At 40.2% G+C, this 16116-nt stretch overlaps 1 protein-coding gene across 1 annotated transcript in view; it reads left to right on the top strand.

Annotated features, from left to right (window-relative positions):
- The window catches only part of LOC311239289 (macrophage mannose receptor 1-like), a gene marked incomplete at its 5' end in the record, with an annotated part of 86044 nt that extends 70541 nt beyond the window's left edge, over positions 1–15503 (top strand). Inside the window, 7 exons of the mRNA XM_084327596.1 lie at positions 890–1119; positions 4494–4659; positions 4999–5166; positions 6669–6785; positions 9894–10064; positions 10227–10256; positions 14577–15503. Coding sequence (XP_084183722.1) covers positions 890–1119; positions 4494–4659; positions 4999–5166; positions 6669–6785; positions 9894–10064; positions 10227–10256; positions 14577–14848 — 1154 coding nt within the window. The 3' untranslated portion in view covers positions 14849–15503. The remainder of the gene's footprint in view (positions 1–889; positions 1120–4493; positions 4660–4998; positions 5167–6668; positions 6786–9893; positions 10065–10226; positions 10257–14576) is intronic.
- Positions 15504–16116: the final 613 nt, after the last annotated feature.

Here is a 16116-nt window from a genome sequence, read left to right as displayed (position 1 = left end):
TCTAGTGAACTGAAGAGGCTGTTTCCTGAAGAGCAGACCTCTAGTGAACTGAAGAGGCTGTTTCCTATTCCTTCATTGATCCCCTTGGGGAAATTCTAATTCATAATAACTGAACTGAGCAGCATTAACAACAGTTTGTGCTTTATCATTAAAACAACTGAACTGAGCAGCATTAACAACTGTTTGTGTTTTATCAGAATAACTTAACTGAGCAGCATTAACAACTGTTTGTGCTTTATCATTAAAACAACTGAACTGAGCAGCATTAACAACTGTTTGTGTTTTATCAGAATAACTGAACTGAGCAGCATTAACAACTGTTTGTGTTTTATCAGAATAACTGAACTGAGCAGCATTAACAACTGTTTGTGTTTTATCAGAATAACTGAACTGAGCAGCATTAACAACAGTTTGTGTTTTGTCAGAATAACTGAACTGAGCAGCATTAACAACTGTTTGTGTTTTATCAGAATAACTGAACTGAGCAGTATTAACAACTGTTTGTTCGCACTCTGAACAGCTCCTGTTGTCTTTGTAGCCTGGCTGCATTTTGAAATAAAAGGAGTGGAGAACAGATGTACAGTAGATGGATTTTGTACTGTCGTCTTAAGAGAGACACATGTGCGGCTGTATTTTAGTTGTGTCCTACAGTACCTTGGCTTTGGCTCAGCCTCGGACAACGCCACATGGTTTGCACGTCAAAATACATGAATCGTTCTGTGGTAGCATGTTGAATTTTCAGAGTGCCATTTAGATCTTACTTATGAGAATGAAAACAAGTGACATTTCTATTGTTTTTATCACCACTCCACCCTCCACAAGAATTCAAGTGAGGTCGAGTGAAGAACCGAAACGCCTCCTATCTGACGCTCCTCTCCTCCCTCAACAGACCCACGATTCCCAGTCCCTCCGGTATCAACTCCCGACGCCTACGTCAAGCTGGGTAACGACTCCTTCAAGGTTGTCACTCAGAATCTGACCTGGAAAGACGCCAGGCAACGATGCGAGGCAGACGGCGCCACACTGGCTAGTCTGAGGAGCGACTGGTCACAGACCTATGCTGAGGTGCAGGCTTTAACTGTCAAGGGGCCTTTGTGGATCGGTCTCAACAAGAATGAGGTACGAACTGCACACGCAAGTAGAAGAAGAAGATTACAGAAGACACGGTCCTCATATCCCTCCTAGTTACACATACACACAGTCCGCATATCCCTCCTAATTACACATATATAGTCCTCATATCCCTCCTAGTTACACATACACACAGTCCTCATATCCCTCCTAATTACACATATATAGTCCTCATATCCCTCCTAGTTACACATGCACACAGTCCTCATATCCCTCCTAGTTACACATGCACACAGTCCTCATATCCCTCCTAATTACACATATATAGTCCTCATATCCCTCCTAGTTACACATACACACAGTCCTCATATCCCTCCTAATTACACATATATAGTCCTCATATCCCTCCTAGTTACACATGCACACAGTCCTCATATCCCTCCTAGTTACACATGCACACAGTCCTCATATCCCTCCTAGTTACACATATATAGTCCTCATATCCCTCCTAGTTACACATGCACACAGTCCTCATATCCCTCCTAGTTACACATGCACACAGTCCTCATATCCCTCCTAGTTACACAAGTGTTTTCTGGCTGTAGAACAAAATATTTTGTGTGCTTATGTAGGCGTATACGAGCAGCCATCCATCAATCAATCTGCAACTTTTAGCGTACACAGAGCTACGATTAATTAGTTAGCTAGCTAGCAACAGCATGGTACGTCGGTGTCAAATCCAATTCCTCCCAATCAGGGCCGCATCAGGCGGTCGCACAGGGCCTCGCGGGAAGGGGGGCCTCGCACAATTTTAATTTAAAAAAAAAAAAAAAAAAAAAAAAAATTATTTTTATTTTTATTTTTGCGAGGCCCCCCTTCCCGCGAGGCCCTTTTTCATCACAGACCTAAAATCTAGTTTTGCTTATATGCTTATATATTTCACATTAGACACGTTTGTAGAATGTGTCTGACTTGTTCCTGCCTCTGCGGCTCTGCAGACTGCAGTGTTCCGGTTTCTGCGGCTCTGCTGCTCTACAGATTTTAGAATAGTGTTTCCGGGCTCTTCCCGGACCCACGAGGTAAAGGATCTATTCAGCGCTATTCAGAGGAGCGAGTGGATGTCTTTTCAATAGCAGCATGGAGCAGAAGAAATTACACCGTGTGCCATAAGCTTGTTATCAATACCAAGTATGATGGTTATGCCAACTTTGCCAAGACGAAGAGGATGTTCGGCAGATGGACTGAAGATGAAAGTTGTTGCATGTTAGAAGAACCTTCAGTCAGGCTATAGCTATGTCGGCTAGTACTAGTAGCAATTTGCTAAAGGCAGGGACGCGTAACTAGCGTTAGCTAATGCTAGCTAGCGTTAGCTAACGCTAGTTACGCGTCCCTGCCTTTAGTTAATTGCTAAGTTATCGAGTGCTAACGTGTGGCAGATAAACTAGGACTCCCAAGGGACTGGTACTTTTCATCTCCACGGAAAGTCTCCTTCCAACTTTGCCATTGATACTGCGTTATGGTGAGTTCATGCAACCTATTCTATTCCCGCCGTTGATCTCTCTCTCTCTCTCTCTCTCTCTCTCTCTCTCTCTCTCTCTCTCTCTCTCTCCTCTCTCTCTCTCTCTCTCTCTCTCTCTCTCTCTCTCTCTCTCTCTCTCTCTCTCTCTCTCTCTCTCTCTCTCTCTCTCTCTCTCTCTCTCTCTCTCTCTCTCTCTAAAAAACACACACATACATGCTCTCTCTCTAACACACACACACACACACACAGACATGCTCTCTCTCTCTAACACACAAACACACATGCTCTCTCTCTCTCTCTCTCTCTCTCTCTCTCTCTCTCTCTTTCTAACACACAGACATGCTCTATATCTCTCTCTAACACAAAATGACATGCTCTCTCTCTCTATCTTTCCCTCTCTTTCTAACACACATATACATGCTCTCTCTCTAACACACACACACACAAACAGACATGCTCTCTCTCTATCTCTCTCTTTCTAACACACACACAGACATGCTCTATCTATCTCTCTCTCTTCAATTCAAATGGGCTTTATTTCACATTCTTGTATTTCTCCCAGTAGGTATGGGAGTTTTGAGTTATTGTCCATGTTTTCAAAGTCTCTTTGGGTGTTTGCAATTTGTGGGAAGTATATGTCTCTGATGTCTTGGTATAGTGGGCAGGTTGTTAGTGGAGCTCGGTTTCCACCTCATCTTGTGTGCAGTGGGTGCATAGTCTGTCTTCGCTTGGGAGCCAGGTCTGCCTATGGCGGCCTTTCTCGATGGCTAGGCTGTGCTCGCTGAGTCTGTACCTAGTCAAGGATCTTCTTAGTTTTGGATCAGTCACAGTGCTCAGGTATTCTGCCACTGTATACTCTTTGTTTAGGGCCAAATAGCATTTCAATTTGCTCTGGTTTTGGGTTGTTTCTTTCCAATGTCTCTCTCTCTCTCTCTCTCTCTCTCTCTCTCTCTCTCTCTCTCTCTCTCTCTCTCTCTCTCTCTCTCTCTCTCTCTCTGGCCTTGCTCTGGTGGAGGGTCAGGGGCATTGCCGGGTCTGTGCAGCGATAACACTGTATATTGACTGTAGAACGGGAGCTCTCTCTCGCTCTCTCGCTCTCTCTCTTGCTATATGTTGACTGTATCATGCCCAGCCTCGGGCAGCGCTATTATTTAAGAATATGTTGACTGTATGAGGAAAAAAATAAAAAAAATAAAAAAAATATATATATATATATTTTTTTTTACCTTTTAGGGGGGGGGGGCTCGCGTTTAAATCTCGCACAGGGCCTCGCATTTCTCCCAGGCGGCCCTGCTCCCAATGTTATATCCTGGCCACAGAATTTTATGTCTCGTCTGCCTATCCCGTTTCACTCAGAAATACATTGCAATAAGGAAGCTAGATACTCTCAAATTTTTTTACAATATCTCTAGTAGTGTGAATGTTCCACATCCTATACCTCTAGTAGTATAATGTTTCACACCTTATACCTCTAGTAGTGTTAATGTTTCACATCATCTAGTAGTGTTAATGTTTCACATCATATATATCTAGTAGTGTTAATGTTTCACATCATATATATCTAGTAGTGTTAATGTTTCACATCATATAGTGTTAATGTTTCACATCATATCTAGTAGTGTTAATGTTTCACACCCTATATCTCTAGTAGTGTAATGTTTCACACCCTATATCTCTAGTAGTGGTAATGTTTCACACCCTATATATCTACTAATGTAAATGTATCATACCCTATATCTCTAGTAGTGTGAATGTATCACACCCTATATCTCTAGTAGTGTAATGTTTCACACCCTATATCTCTAGTAGTGTTAATGTTTCACACCCTATATCTCTAGTAGTGTGAATGTCTCACACCCTATATCTCTAGTAGTGTAATGTGTCACACCCTATCTCTTTCCAGACTGAAGGTTACTTCAGGTTCATCGATGGCTGGGGTCTGAGTATTTCCAAATGGGGAAGGAATGAGCCAAGTAGTGACCGGCCATGTGTGTATATTGATGTGGACGGAGGGTGGAAAACTGCTTTCTGCAATAAGACCATTAACAGCATCTGTATGCAGTCCACAGGTAAGATGTTAGGCAGGTGCATAGTCTTTCAAATGAATGAATAAATCAGGTTGTGCTAAAGACTTGTTTATCTTAACTTCACAGTTTACGTGATTAAGAATGCCGGAATATATATTATGCTTACTAGATTGACAGAACTCTAACATTTAAATTACTTGTAAATGTGTAGCTATATTTGATTGATCTGGATTATGGATGAATGTCAAAGCACCTTGCAATGTGAATTATGAAGGTGATCAAGTCAATGTATTGGGAATTCTAAGCAGGAGTAGCTCTCCAATCATTTATCCAATCAGCGGAACCCAAACCTTGTATCTTAACAATCTCTTCAACCCACAGATATTCCACCAACTATGTCAACCCAATACCCAGGAGTTTGCCCAGAGGAGGTGGTTACAGTCCGGTTAGAAGAGACTGTTGCTTGGGTGCCATTCAAAGGACATTGTTATCTCTTCCTTACAGAGGAGATAGAATGGGCAAATGCAGCTTCAAACTGCGTGAGGCATGGTGAGGATGCTCCCAAGTGCAGGGCCGTGAAATCAAAAAGGGTGTTTTCACACTTGGTCCATTTCCGATTTTATAAAATGTTTTGCTCATATGCGGAACGCAAAAGAACCCCCAAAAAGAGAAGCGACCCGAGAGCGTCTCGGGAGGTGGTGCCCTCTTGAGTACATTTTTTGCCTCTGTGTGTGCGCATTGTGAACACCAAGCTCAATTTGAAATCACAAGTTGAGTGACCTTTGCGGTAAATGTCTTGTGGTATGATTATTGCATAACATACATGTTGAGTAGAGCCTCATACCAAGACAAAGACACTATTTTTTAAACAACACTGTATCTAGAGATAAATAATGAGCTGCAGCAACTGTGAAATTAGCGAATTAATCCAATCCAATCCACTTTATTTATAGAGCACATTTAAAAACAACAAAGTTGACCAAAGTGCTATACAAGTCAAACAACAAATATCACATAAATATCATAAAAGCATATACAGTATGTCACATAAAAAGGCAAGTCTCTCAAGCTGTGTCAAAAACCTACACCCTCCCCAGACCGACAGTAGGGCAGCATGTGGTAGTCTACACCCTCCCAAGACTGACAGTAGAGCAGCGCAATGACCAGGAAGGGAATTAGCATAACGACTAAATTGGGGGATGGGAGAAAATGTAAATTGTAAAGAAATTATAATAAAAAAAGTGTATCGAAATAGATAGATGGAATAGATAGATAGAAATGTCATTCCTACTCAAATGTAGGCTACATTATTGAACAATCATTCATTGTGCATGTATGCCTAAAAATGCCTGACAAAGACCATTTGATTATGTAAAAAAAAAAGTAAAGTAAATTTGATGCATGAGAGAAAGCACAGTGTAACCATTAAAAAAGGAGATTGCCATGTTGCTGGTTCACGACGTTGCTGGTATGTACCGCTATGCTTTGCTAGCGTCATATCACAGCTGTATATGTACCGCTATGCTTTGCTAGCTTCATATCACACAGCTGTATATGTATCGATGCGCTTTGCTAGCGTCATATCACAGCTGTATATGTACCGCTATGCTTTGCTAGCTTCCTATCACACAGCTGTACCGCTGCGCTTTATAGCGCCATATCACAGCTGTATTTGTACTACTGCGCTTTGCTAGCTTCATATCACAGCTGTATATGTACTGCTACGCTTTGTTAGCTTCTTATCACAGCTGTATTATGTACTGCTACGCTTTGCTAGCTTCATATCACAGCTGTATATGTACCGCTACAGTACGTCATGTCATTTCACTTACTCTGAAGCCTTTTATATGACCTAAACTTGGTGTGTGTGTGTGTGTGTGTGACGTGTGTGACGTGTGTGTGTGTGTGTGTGTGTGTGTGTGTGTGTGTGTGTGTGTGTGTGTGTGTGTGTGTGTGTGTGTGTGTGTGTGTGTGTGTGTGTGTGTGTGTGTGTGTGTGTGTGTGTGTGTGTGTGTGTGTGCGTGTGTGCGTGTGCGTGTGTGTGTGTGTAGGTGGAAGTCTGACCAGCATTGAAGATCCTTCTGAGCAAAGCTTCCTCGGCAGTTATCTGGAACCGTTCAAAGATGGCCACAGCTCTTTCTGGATAGGCCTGTTCAAAACTCGCAAAGGTACAGCTCTTTCTGGATAGGCCTGTTCAAAACTTGCAAAGGTACAGCTCTTTCTGGGTAGGCATGTTCAAAACTCACACTTTACACCCCAGCTGTCTTCACAAAAGACAGACGAGACAGAATCATGAAACTGCTGTCATTGGTGTGTGAACAAAAATATTTGTGATATGTGAGGCATCAACATAAAATGGAAATCCAATTGCATCAATTTGTAAAATTGATAAATAGTGATAATCAAAATAAATAAAGACATTTACATTACATTTACATTTAGTCATTTAGCTGACGCTTTTATCCAAAGCGACTTACAGGTTCTGTACGACAAGTCATCAGACATGTGTGCAACTATTTTATTGACATAACATAACACTAATACCGTAACTTGGTGTATCATTTTACTTAAATGTATTATTGCGGAGTGAATCACAATTCCTATAGGGTAAAATATATATATTGTGACAAGCCTGGTGGTGTTCAGACTCGCCACAGTAAAAAAAAAAAAAAATTCAAATGTCCACCAATACAGAATATTTATTGATTATGGGCAGAATTCAGTTAGATAGGCAAAGAGAATGGTCGTAATTCAGTCCGATGGTCAAAACACAAAACAGGCTCTCGTACAAAAAGAAGGGATTGTTCAATAGTAGTCGTCCGGTCCAGAGTCAGTACACAAGGGGGTTTCTCAGCCAGTCCAGGGTCCAGTACACAATGAACACCTTCTCGCCTTCACCTCTCCTCTCACTACCTCTCACCTCACAAAACTCTGAATATAACAATCTCTCTCTCAATACAACAACTCCAACCTCACCTCCACTCAACTTACCTCTGACTAACCTAGTATATTTGTAGTGTGTGTGTCTGGGGGGTGTGCACGTGAGATGTGGGTGAACTAATGATGCACAGGTGTGTTCTATCAGTATATCAAAAAGCAGGCTGTGAGTGCTGGTCCGGCTACCCTGCTTTTTGATATACTGAACTTTATGGGATTACAGCACCCAGTGTGAGAACTTGTGACTATAGTGTTCTATCAGTACTAATCAGCTACCTAATTGTTTCTACTCCTTCCGTGGCATTAATATCTCCCGTCCTTCACATATCCATGAGAGGGGGGGGTGGTATCTGCCACAATATATATATATATGTAACGGATGGTATCGTGAAGCGCAGTCAAGAAGGGCTGGGGTGAGTAGCGGTGCTATGGGTTAAACTCACTCTCACATCCTCAAAAGACGCATAGACACGGTACAAAGAAGTTAATTCACCTCTTGGTATAGCGGTCTGTGTTGCTGCCTGCGGTGTGGGAGACCGGGGTTCGACTCCCACTCGGGGCATCGAAGTTTGAGGTGACGTTCTCACAACCGTTACATATATATATATATAATGACATTACTTTATTTACTTTAAATTTAATGAATTTAATTTAACTGTGGTACTTTTCTGACAAACATTTATTTTTGTCTAAATAATTGGACATGTCTGCAATCAAGTTGTAATGGATCTTAACACATTCACAGAATGTGGCTGGAACGCCAGCTTTCCATTACACACTTCCACTGTGTGTCACATTTTTTGTAGAGCTAAATCTATATTTTATATTATAGCTATGGATACAATATCATGGTCATTCGACAGTAAGAACCTTCCGTTCAAGATGCAAAAAAAGAAAAAAAAATCCATCCATACGTTCCCGTTTTATACCGTGGTGAATATGAGTGTTATTTCTGAATGATCGGGGCTAATTCCTGTGAGCCGCGACGTGTATTATACCAAATCCATTGGCGTTTTGTCCCTACACACGCTACAGTTAAAAAATCAAATGCAGCATATGATAGGTATTATGTTTCATCATGAATTCATGAAAGGGGGGGGGGGGTCGTTTCTGATGAATTGATTGCCAATAATGGTTCGTTATTACCACAACATACACTGATCAGGGGGATGGCTATGAAATCCTTGCACGATCAAGCTGAAATTGACGTTAAATTATCCTTACCTGTGGCCGGTGGGATTCCAAAAAGAATATTCTAATTATTTGATTGCCATCTGGTAGATCATATGTCCATTCGGCCCACGACATAACCCACCACAGCATAATTAATCGGGGGTCCCGAAAACAATTCAATGCGATCGGGTGAAGCCCTAGGTTCAGGTTAGTAGAAAAGAGCGCCCGGAGTATTTTCAGTGTGGCACCCGGTCTGGAACAGGGGTTACTGCATTCTCGATACAGCGCCACTAGCAGGATCTGGCCGGTACTGCACCTTCGGAGTCCCAATATGCCTTTTCCAGGCAAAATACAGCTCCCTGACATTGAATAGGGTATTCAAATTGAATAAAAGAAAAAACAAGTCAAATCAAAGGTATATAATAGGTATTAAGTTTCATCATGAATGCATGAAAGGGGGGGAGGTACGTTTTTTATGCTTTGATTGCCAGCAATGGCATTCATTTTGAATACTACGTTGATCGGCTGGATTGAGATGAAATCATTGTAGGATCAAGGTGGAATTGACGTCAGATAGTCCTTACCTTTGATCTGGGTTATTCCAAAAAGAATATTCCAATTGTCTCATCGCGATTTCCAGTATTGATGTCGATCGGGTTCCTGACATGAAGTCGCAAAAGATATGCCTCAAGTGTGCTGAACGCGTTTCGAAGTGCTCAGATGAAGCGATTTACTTGGCTTGATCTAAATTCTCCACCCGGACAAAATTAGATGTGACACACAGTGTGAAATAAGGTTTCAAAGGGTGGGCGATACTGCCACCTAGCAGAATGCAGCCGGTATTGCACTCTCGGGATCTCAGAATGATTTCCTATGGTAACACGAGGTCCGTGACACTGCATAGAATAAAAAAAATGGAATAAAAGAAAAAACTATAATGAAAACCAGAGAAATCTCTGGTTTTGGCGCTCAACCGCTGGCGAGATAACCTGAGAAATCTCGGGTCTGGCGCAGAAAGTGTTAACCCACCCTATTTTATACACAACAACAACAACAACAACAACAACAACAACAACAACAACAACACATAGGTTTAAAATAAAGCTACATCAGATATACAACATTCCATCAGATTAAAGAGTAGACAATGTTTTATTTGTCCCCAGGGCAATGGTTGTGGCTGGACAAAACAATCGTGGACTACAGTAACTGGAGGGATAACAACCTGATGAACCAACAAGAAGCTGACGCTTATGGGCAGATCCAGTCCTCAGACGGGCAGTGGAAGGCAGGTCGCCGGTGGCACGACCGAGCGTACATCTGTAAAACAGCCAAAGGTAAGACCACCTGACCATCGGTACACATCGAGAGTGGCTGATAATTTGTCTAGATACTGGGATTTATTCACGAGTGAACATTAACTGTTTTTTGATAATCACACAATTAGATTCTGGATGAATAATTTTTCGTCTAATCATCATCTTTCTGTCTTTCAACAGTGAGGCTGGGGAATGTATTACCGGATTCTGGTGAGTTTACACTGGATTTGCACAATATTTGTCAAGATCAATGTGTTTTAAAGAAATTGATATGGGAAACAGCTTTATAACTATGTATGTGTATGTTTTGTATTTTGTGTCTCTAGTAGTGTTAATGATTCACACTCTACTGTATATCTCATGCAAGTAGTGTTAATGTTTCACATCCTATAACGGACCCAAAATGACATCACGCCATAAATCCATCTCTACAGACTGTATGAATGAATGCTTTTTTTTCAAATGTAGCCAAGAGTAAAGACCATAACCTTGTTAAAACAGCAGTCATAGTGTATATTTTCAACAATATGTTTGTTTACTAATTAGGGCTGTCAGTTTATCACGTTAATTAGATTAATAAATTACACAGAAAATTATCGCGTTATGAAAATTAACTCAAAATTAATTAAAAAAGATTTTTTTATTATTTTTTTATTATTATTATTATTTCTATTTTTTATCTCATTCATTCCATAAGAACGTAGAATACACATTTACAGACTTTTTTTTTTAATGGGCCATTTGCATGTTCTTGGTATCTGATTCTAGGGACATCTATGGATATCAGGGAATCATCAATTCAATATCAATTCAATTTTATTTAAAAAAAAATTTCTTTGACTATGTGAATAACACCATGCTTAAATTTACCAGACCTGAAAAATCTAAGCAAATGAATAAATGGAAGATGATTAAACAGAAGGTTTTGTAGTACAGTACAGTTCTATATGATTATAGAATATAGAATATTAGGCCTAAAATGGTTATGCGATTAAAGTGCAATTAATTAGATAAATTAATTACAAATCCTGTAATTAATTAGATAATTTTTTTTATCGCCTGACAGCACTTTTACTAATAGGTTAAAGTGTTATTAGTGAAATATGAGTTTTGGAATGTATTAAAAAACTAGCGAATATCAATGGAAGGAAATGCGCACGGCCATTTTGTTTGTAGTCATATGAGGAGAGGAGAACCAGGGATTTTGAATGGCGTTGGAATTTCGAAAAATGACACAGCTCAAGCCAGCTCCTGTCAATCAAATTACTTGTGGATAAATATTTTTATTTATCTTATTTTTTGGGAATATCTACCACAAAACTGAACATTATTGGCATAAATTAGAAAGCAGTTAGTTTTTATACCTTTCTGTGAACGTCTAGCAAAAAACTGCGCTGCAATCTGATGAAAAATGGAATGGAATGGAGGAATCTATATAATAAAAAAGTAACTATACTTAGAGTAGATTTCATTCACGGTTCTTGCTACACGCCTGGTGATACTAAATCCAGATTGAACTCTGCCATTGGAAAGAGGAGATTTGGCCCAATCCATAGATGTGCGACTTGGCTATAATAAGGTAATTTATAGGCCTGATATTCTATATTCTATATAATAATATTTGAAATTGCATGTGTCGGGATGGCAGAATTCAGTACTGTATCTACAAAAGCTGTTTAATCATCTTCCCTTTATTCATTTGCTTAGATTTTATTCACCGTCAAAGATAAAAAAATATTTTTTTAAATTTTTAATTGATATTCTCCTTTGGTTCATTACAATTTACTCAAGTCTATAGTAACAGACACTGTCTCATTCTCCAACGGACTTACGACAAAAAGGGCTTTCTCTTAGGGCCATTTGAGACCTTTTCGGGCAAGACATGAATATAGACTATATATTATAATATAATATTAATTATATATGTTTTATTGGGACGGTTGGTGAATCCCAAAATCGCCCCGAAAAGGTCTCAAATGGCCCTAAGAGAAAGCCATTTTTGTCGTAAGTCATTGGTGAATGAGACCTGAGTGGGAATACATTCCCCGAGGTCCATAGATGTCCCTAGATACCAATAACATGCAAATGGACCTTGTAGAAGTGGAGCAATCTTCCATTTACTTACTGTAGGTATTTTAGACGAAAATATGGCTAGGGCTTAAGAGGTTAATGTTTCACACCCTATCAGGCCCGGACTGGCCATCGGGAGCACCGGGAGTTTTCCCGGTGGCCTGGCCTGCACAAAAAAAAAAAAAAAAAAAAAAAAGTATAATTTTTTTTTTATTATAATTTTTTTTTTTTTTGCCAGGTCATTGTTTCTAGTTGTGGCGGCGGCGCGGCGCGGTAGTTAGATAACCTAGGTGGGTGGGGAACAACCAGGATTGCACTGTCTGCGACAGAGTTGGAGAACTATCTCTCTCCCTCACGCGGATCACACACACACTATGGAGCCGTGCTGCCGCTTGTGATTGGTGGAGGCGGGACCAGGCGATACAACTGATTGACAGCGGAGGCGGCGAATGGAATGGCAGATGGCGCTCAGATGCAGAATAGCAGCCAGGCAATGAGCCAGGTAGTGAGGGACTCGGGAGAGATACAGTAGAGCGAAAGTCAATTAACGTTGATGTCAAGATGGACAGTGGAAGAAAGAGAAAGGGTGGAGGAGAGAGGGATAAAACAAAGAAAAAGAAAGGCCCTTACAGGAGAGAGTGGTTAACTGTATTATAATAGTAAATAGAAAAATATGTTGTGCTCTTGCTTTTTTCTTTTTGAAGGTGGAGAGAGTAGCATTGCTAGTGCCACAACAGTTTTATTTGAGGTTCATAACAGTACATTGTACTAAGCAATTGTTGGCTCATTAGTTTGTGATTCACATGCACTAAAATTCACCAGAATGCAGGAAATTAAGTCTTTGTAACAAAACATTTCCTGGTGGGGGACCCCCAGACCCCCCGCTTAAAAAGTGGCCTGATTGGGGCTATATTTCGCCCTATATCTCCCGGTATGAATTATTTCCCCAGTCCGGCCCTGCACCCATATATCTCTAGTAGTCTTAATGTTTCACACCCTATATCTAGTAGTCTTAATGTTTCACACCCTATATCTCTAATAGTCTTTCCACTGGATTTTCTACTCCCATGTGCACAATATTTGTCAAGATCAATGTGTTTTAAATTAATCGAGACAGGCAACAGCTATATAACTATAGTTATTATGTGTATGTTCTGTATTTTGTGTCCTTTGGAGCTGACTGTATACCTTTTCTAGGACGTGTGAAATAAATTCAGTCATTCATCCATCTTAAAGAAATTTTAATTATAATTTGTATATCAATTACTCACCCTGTGATGCCTTGAATTCATGATTCAGGCATTATTTGGGAATTTTTTTTCCACTGTGAATTTTTTTAACTTGATGAATTGAAGTTAATGGAGATTTGGTTTGCGATTTGTTTTAACAAAAGCAAAACTATATGAAAACATCTGTTTACAAACTCACAACTTCTGCAGTATAATCCAAGTCATAGGAATCATCCAGTATGCCGCTTGTCATATGTACTTCACAAACACATGCAATTTTGATAAAACCTTGCAAAAGAAAACATTTCCGGTTCAATGCTGCCATTCGTGGGCTTAACTTCAAGTGGGTTGAAGTCTTGAGGACAACGTTGCTAGGCAACTGGGCAATACATCTTGAAGCCACTGAGGCTAACGATTTTCCACAGACAACGTTGTGAATACCACAACAGTGGGTCATTCATATGGACTCTTTTTGTGAACACGGAGAAGACAAATTCCACTTGAAGACGCCACTTAACCGGAAATGTTTTTGTTGACAAGGTTTTAGGAAAATGCATGTTTGTGAAGTACTGAGCATTCAGAGATGTAGATTACACTGCACAAGTTGTGAGAGTTTGTAAACAGATGTTTTGATATAGTTTTGCCGTTTCAATTAATCAGTTATTTCTACCGTTATTCTTTGGGATTCACAGAGGAGGCATGCGAGAAAGGGGGGGGGGGAATCTTCAGGAATTCAAGGCATCACAGGGTGTGTAATTGATATAATAGAATAGATAAAATAGAATATAAGTACTTTATTGATACAGAGGGAAATTCAGCACCACAGATAAATATTTAGGTAGTCAAAAATCTAAAATAAGAAGAAAATACAGTCAAAGATATACATTCCAAAATATGGATATATACATTCTAAAATATACAGCCAAAATATACAGTAATATACAGTAAAATGTACAGTACAAATTTACAATGTAGATGTCTAGGAATGTCTAGGAAGATATGCAAGAATTTATATCTTCCTGGACATTTTACGTCTACATTTTTATATACAAATTGTGCCAACCTGCTCATCTGGAGCAGTTAGGGGGTTAAGTGTCTTGCTCAAGGACATACTTCTACACGCTGCCCGGGAGGAGCCGAAATCTAACCGCCCACACTGTCGTCTATGTTAATATAAAATTCCTACCAGTGACCGGCGTTTCCTGACATTGTTCTTCTTGTGATTCTGCAGCAGCTCGTAAAGGGGTGCCCCGTCAGCGTGTCCACACATCTGTGACAGTGGTTCTGGTCATGGCTGTTCTCTCAGTGCTAGCAGTCACTGCCCGCTTCCTCTACAAGAGGTCTGGTCGTCCCTCGCCCATGATCGTGAACACCTTTGACAACCCGCTCTTCTTTGAGAAGGAGCGCTCCCGGCCCGATGTGGTGGACACCAATAAACTGATAGAGAACGCAGAGGAAGACAATTCTGAGGAAAAGACCTCTGAGCCTATGATAACTCTATGATGTGACACTGACATAATGTAATGGGACACAAAGTGTATCTACATCTGGTGTGGTGGATGGTATAGCCTTTTGTACTGTATTTTCTCAATCCATCTGTAAATGAGAGCAGTTTCAATGGAGACTGCAATGCCTGACCTCACAGAACAAAAAGTTTTAGGCTCTTCCTAGAGCCGTATTCAGAATGAGCAATGTTTGAAGTAGCTAGTACAGTAGCTACAGTAGTGTGTATATAGTATACAGGTCTGTTGGTTGGTCTGTTGGTTTGACTGTCTGTTTGCCATGACATGGTAGCCTACATGATAAGAGAGAGAGATTGTTGGGCCAATATGACTCCAACTGGCAAGATGATGGCGGTATCATTAAAGGGCATAATGTAAAGCCATAACTCTTTGCCAACTGAATAAAGGTAATGAAACATGTCTATGAACGTTTGTTCTAATCACCCAGTGGGGAGCGCCAAAAACACATTGGCATTTCCACCAACATCATTGGTCCAATTACAACTAAACTTGGTCAGGACTGTCATGAACCAATAAATCACTTCAAAAGTTACTGACATATTTTTGATAGCTTATTAAAACGTGAAAATATTAACAAATACATGTTGGATAGGGTGTGGCTCAACACAATAATGACCATAATTACTCAATCATTGCTCCAGTCATTCTTGAACTTGATGCATATGTTGAATAAAAGGTTTGGAAAGTGTCTGGTTTTATTAGTTTGTCACACAGTGACTGATTATTTCACTATTTACAATGAAGGAAGGACATGAATACTTAGAATAGGTGCATGCAGAGAACAGCTACAGTAGTATGGTAGTGTTGAAGCACATACACAGACAGTAAGGAGTTAGTATGCTAGTGTTGGCATATAACCTGGCTCGCTGATAACAAACTATCATTACACCTGAGTAAAACAGAGTCCATTCTCTTTCCATCAAATAACAACCGCTGAGATACACCATAAGTTAGATGAACAGACAGATGGGCGGTACACTGGTGTCACCAGGGTGGATTTTTCAATACAGTCTTCACCGTGATTAATCAATAAATTGTGATAGTGTAGGCTATTATAAGTGAAATAATCAGTCTGTAAACAATTATTGAAAAGATTATTTGTGTCATGCACAAAGTAGATGTCCTGTAGTTTTAATGACTTCAACATTCAGTAAGTATATGTGACAGACTACAACTTACTAAGAATGATCTCGTCTCAAGGCCCGCTCTCTCCTTCCTCCATCTCTGTCTGATGCAAGCTGCAGCCAC

Source organism: Notolepis coatsorum, assembly GCF_963971535.1.
Source record: "Notolepis coatsorum genome assembly, chromosome: 13".
Taxonomy (NCBI): domain Eukaryota; kingdom Metazoa; phylum Chordata; class Actinopteri; order Aulopiformes; family Paralepididae; genus Notolepis; species Notolepis coatsorum.
Note: the sequence above shows the minus strand (reverse complement) of the source record. Positions and strands in the feature narration are given on the sequence as shown.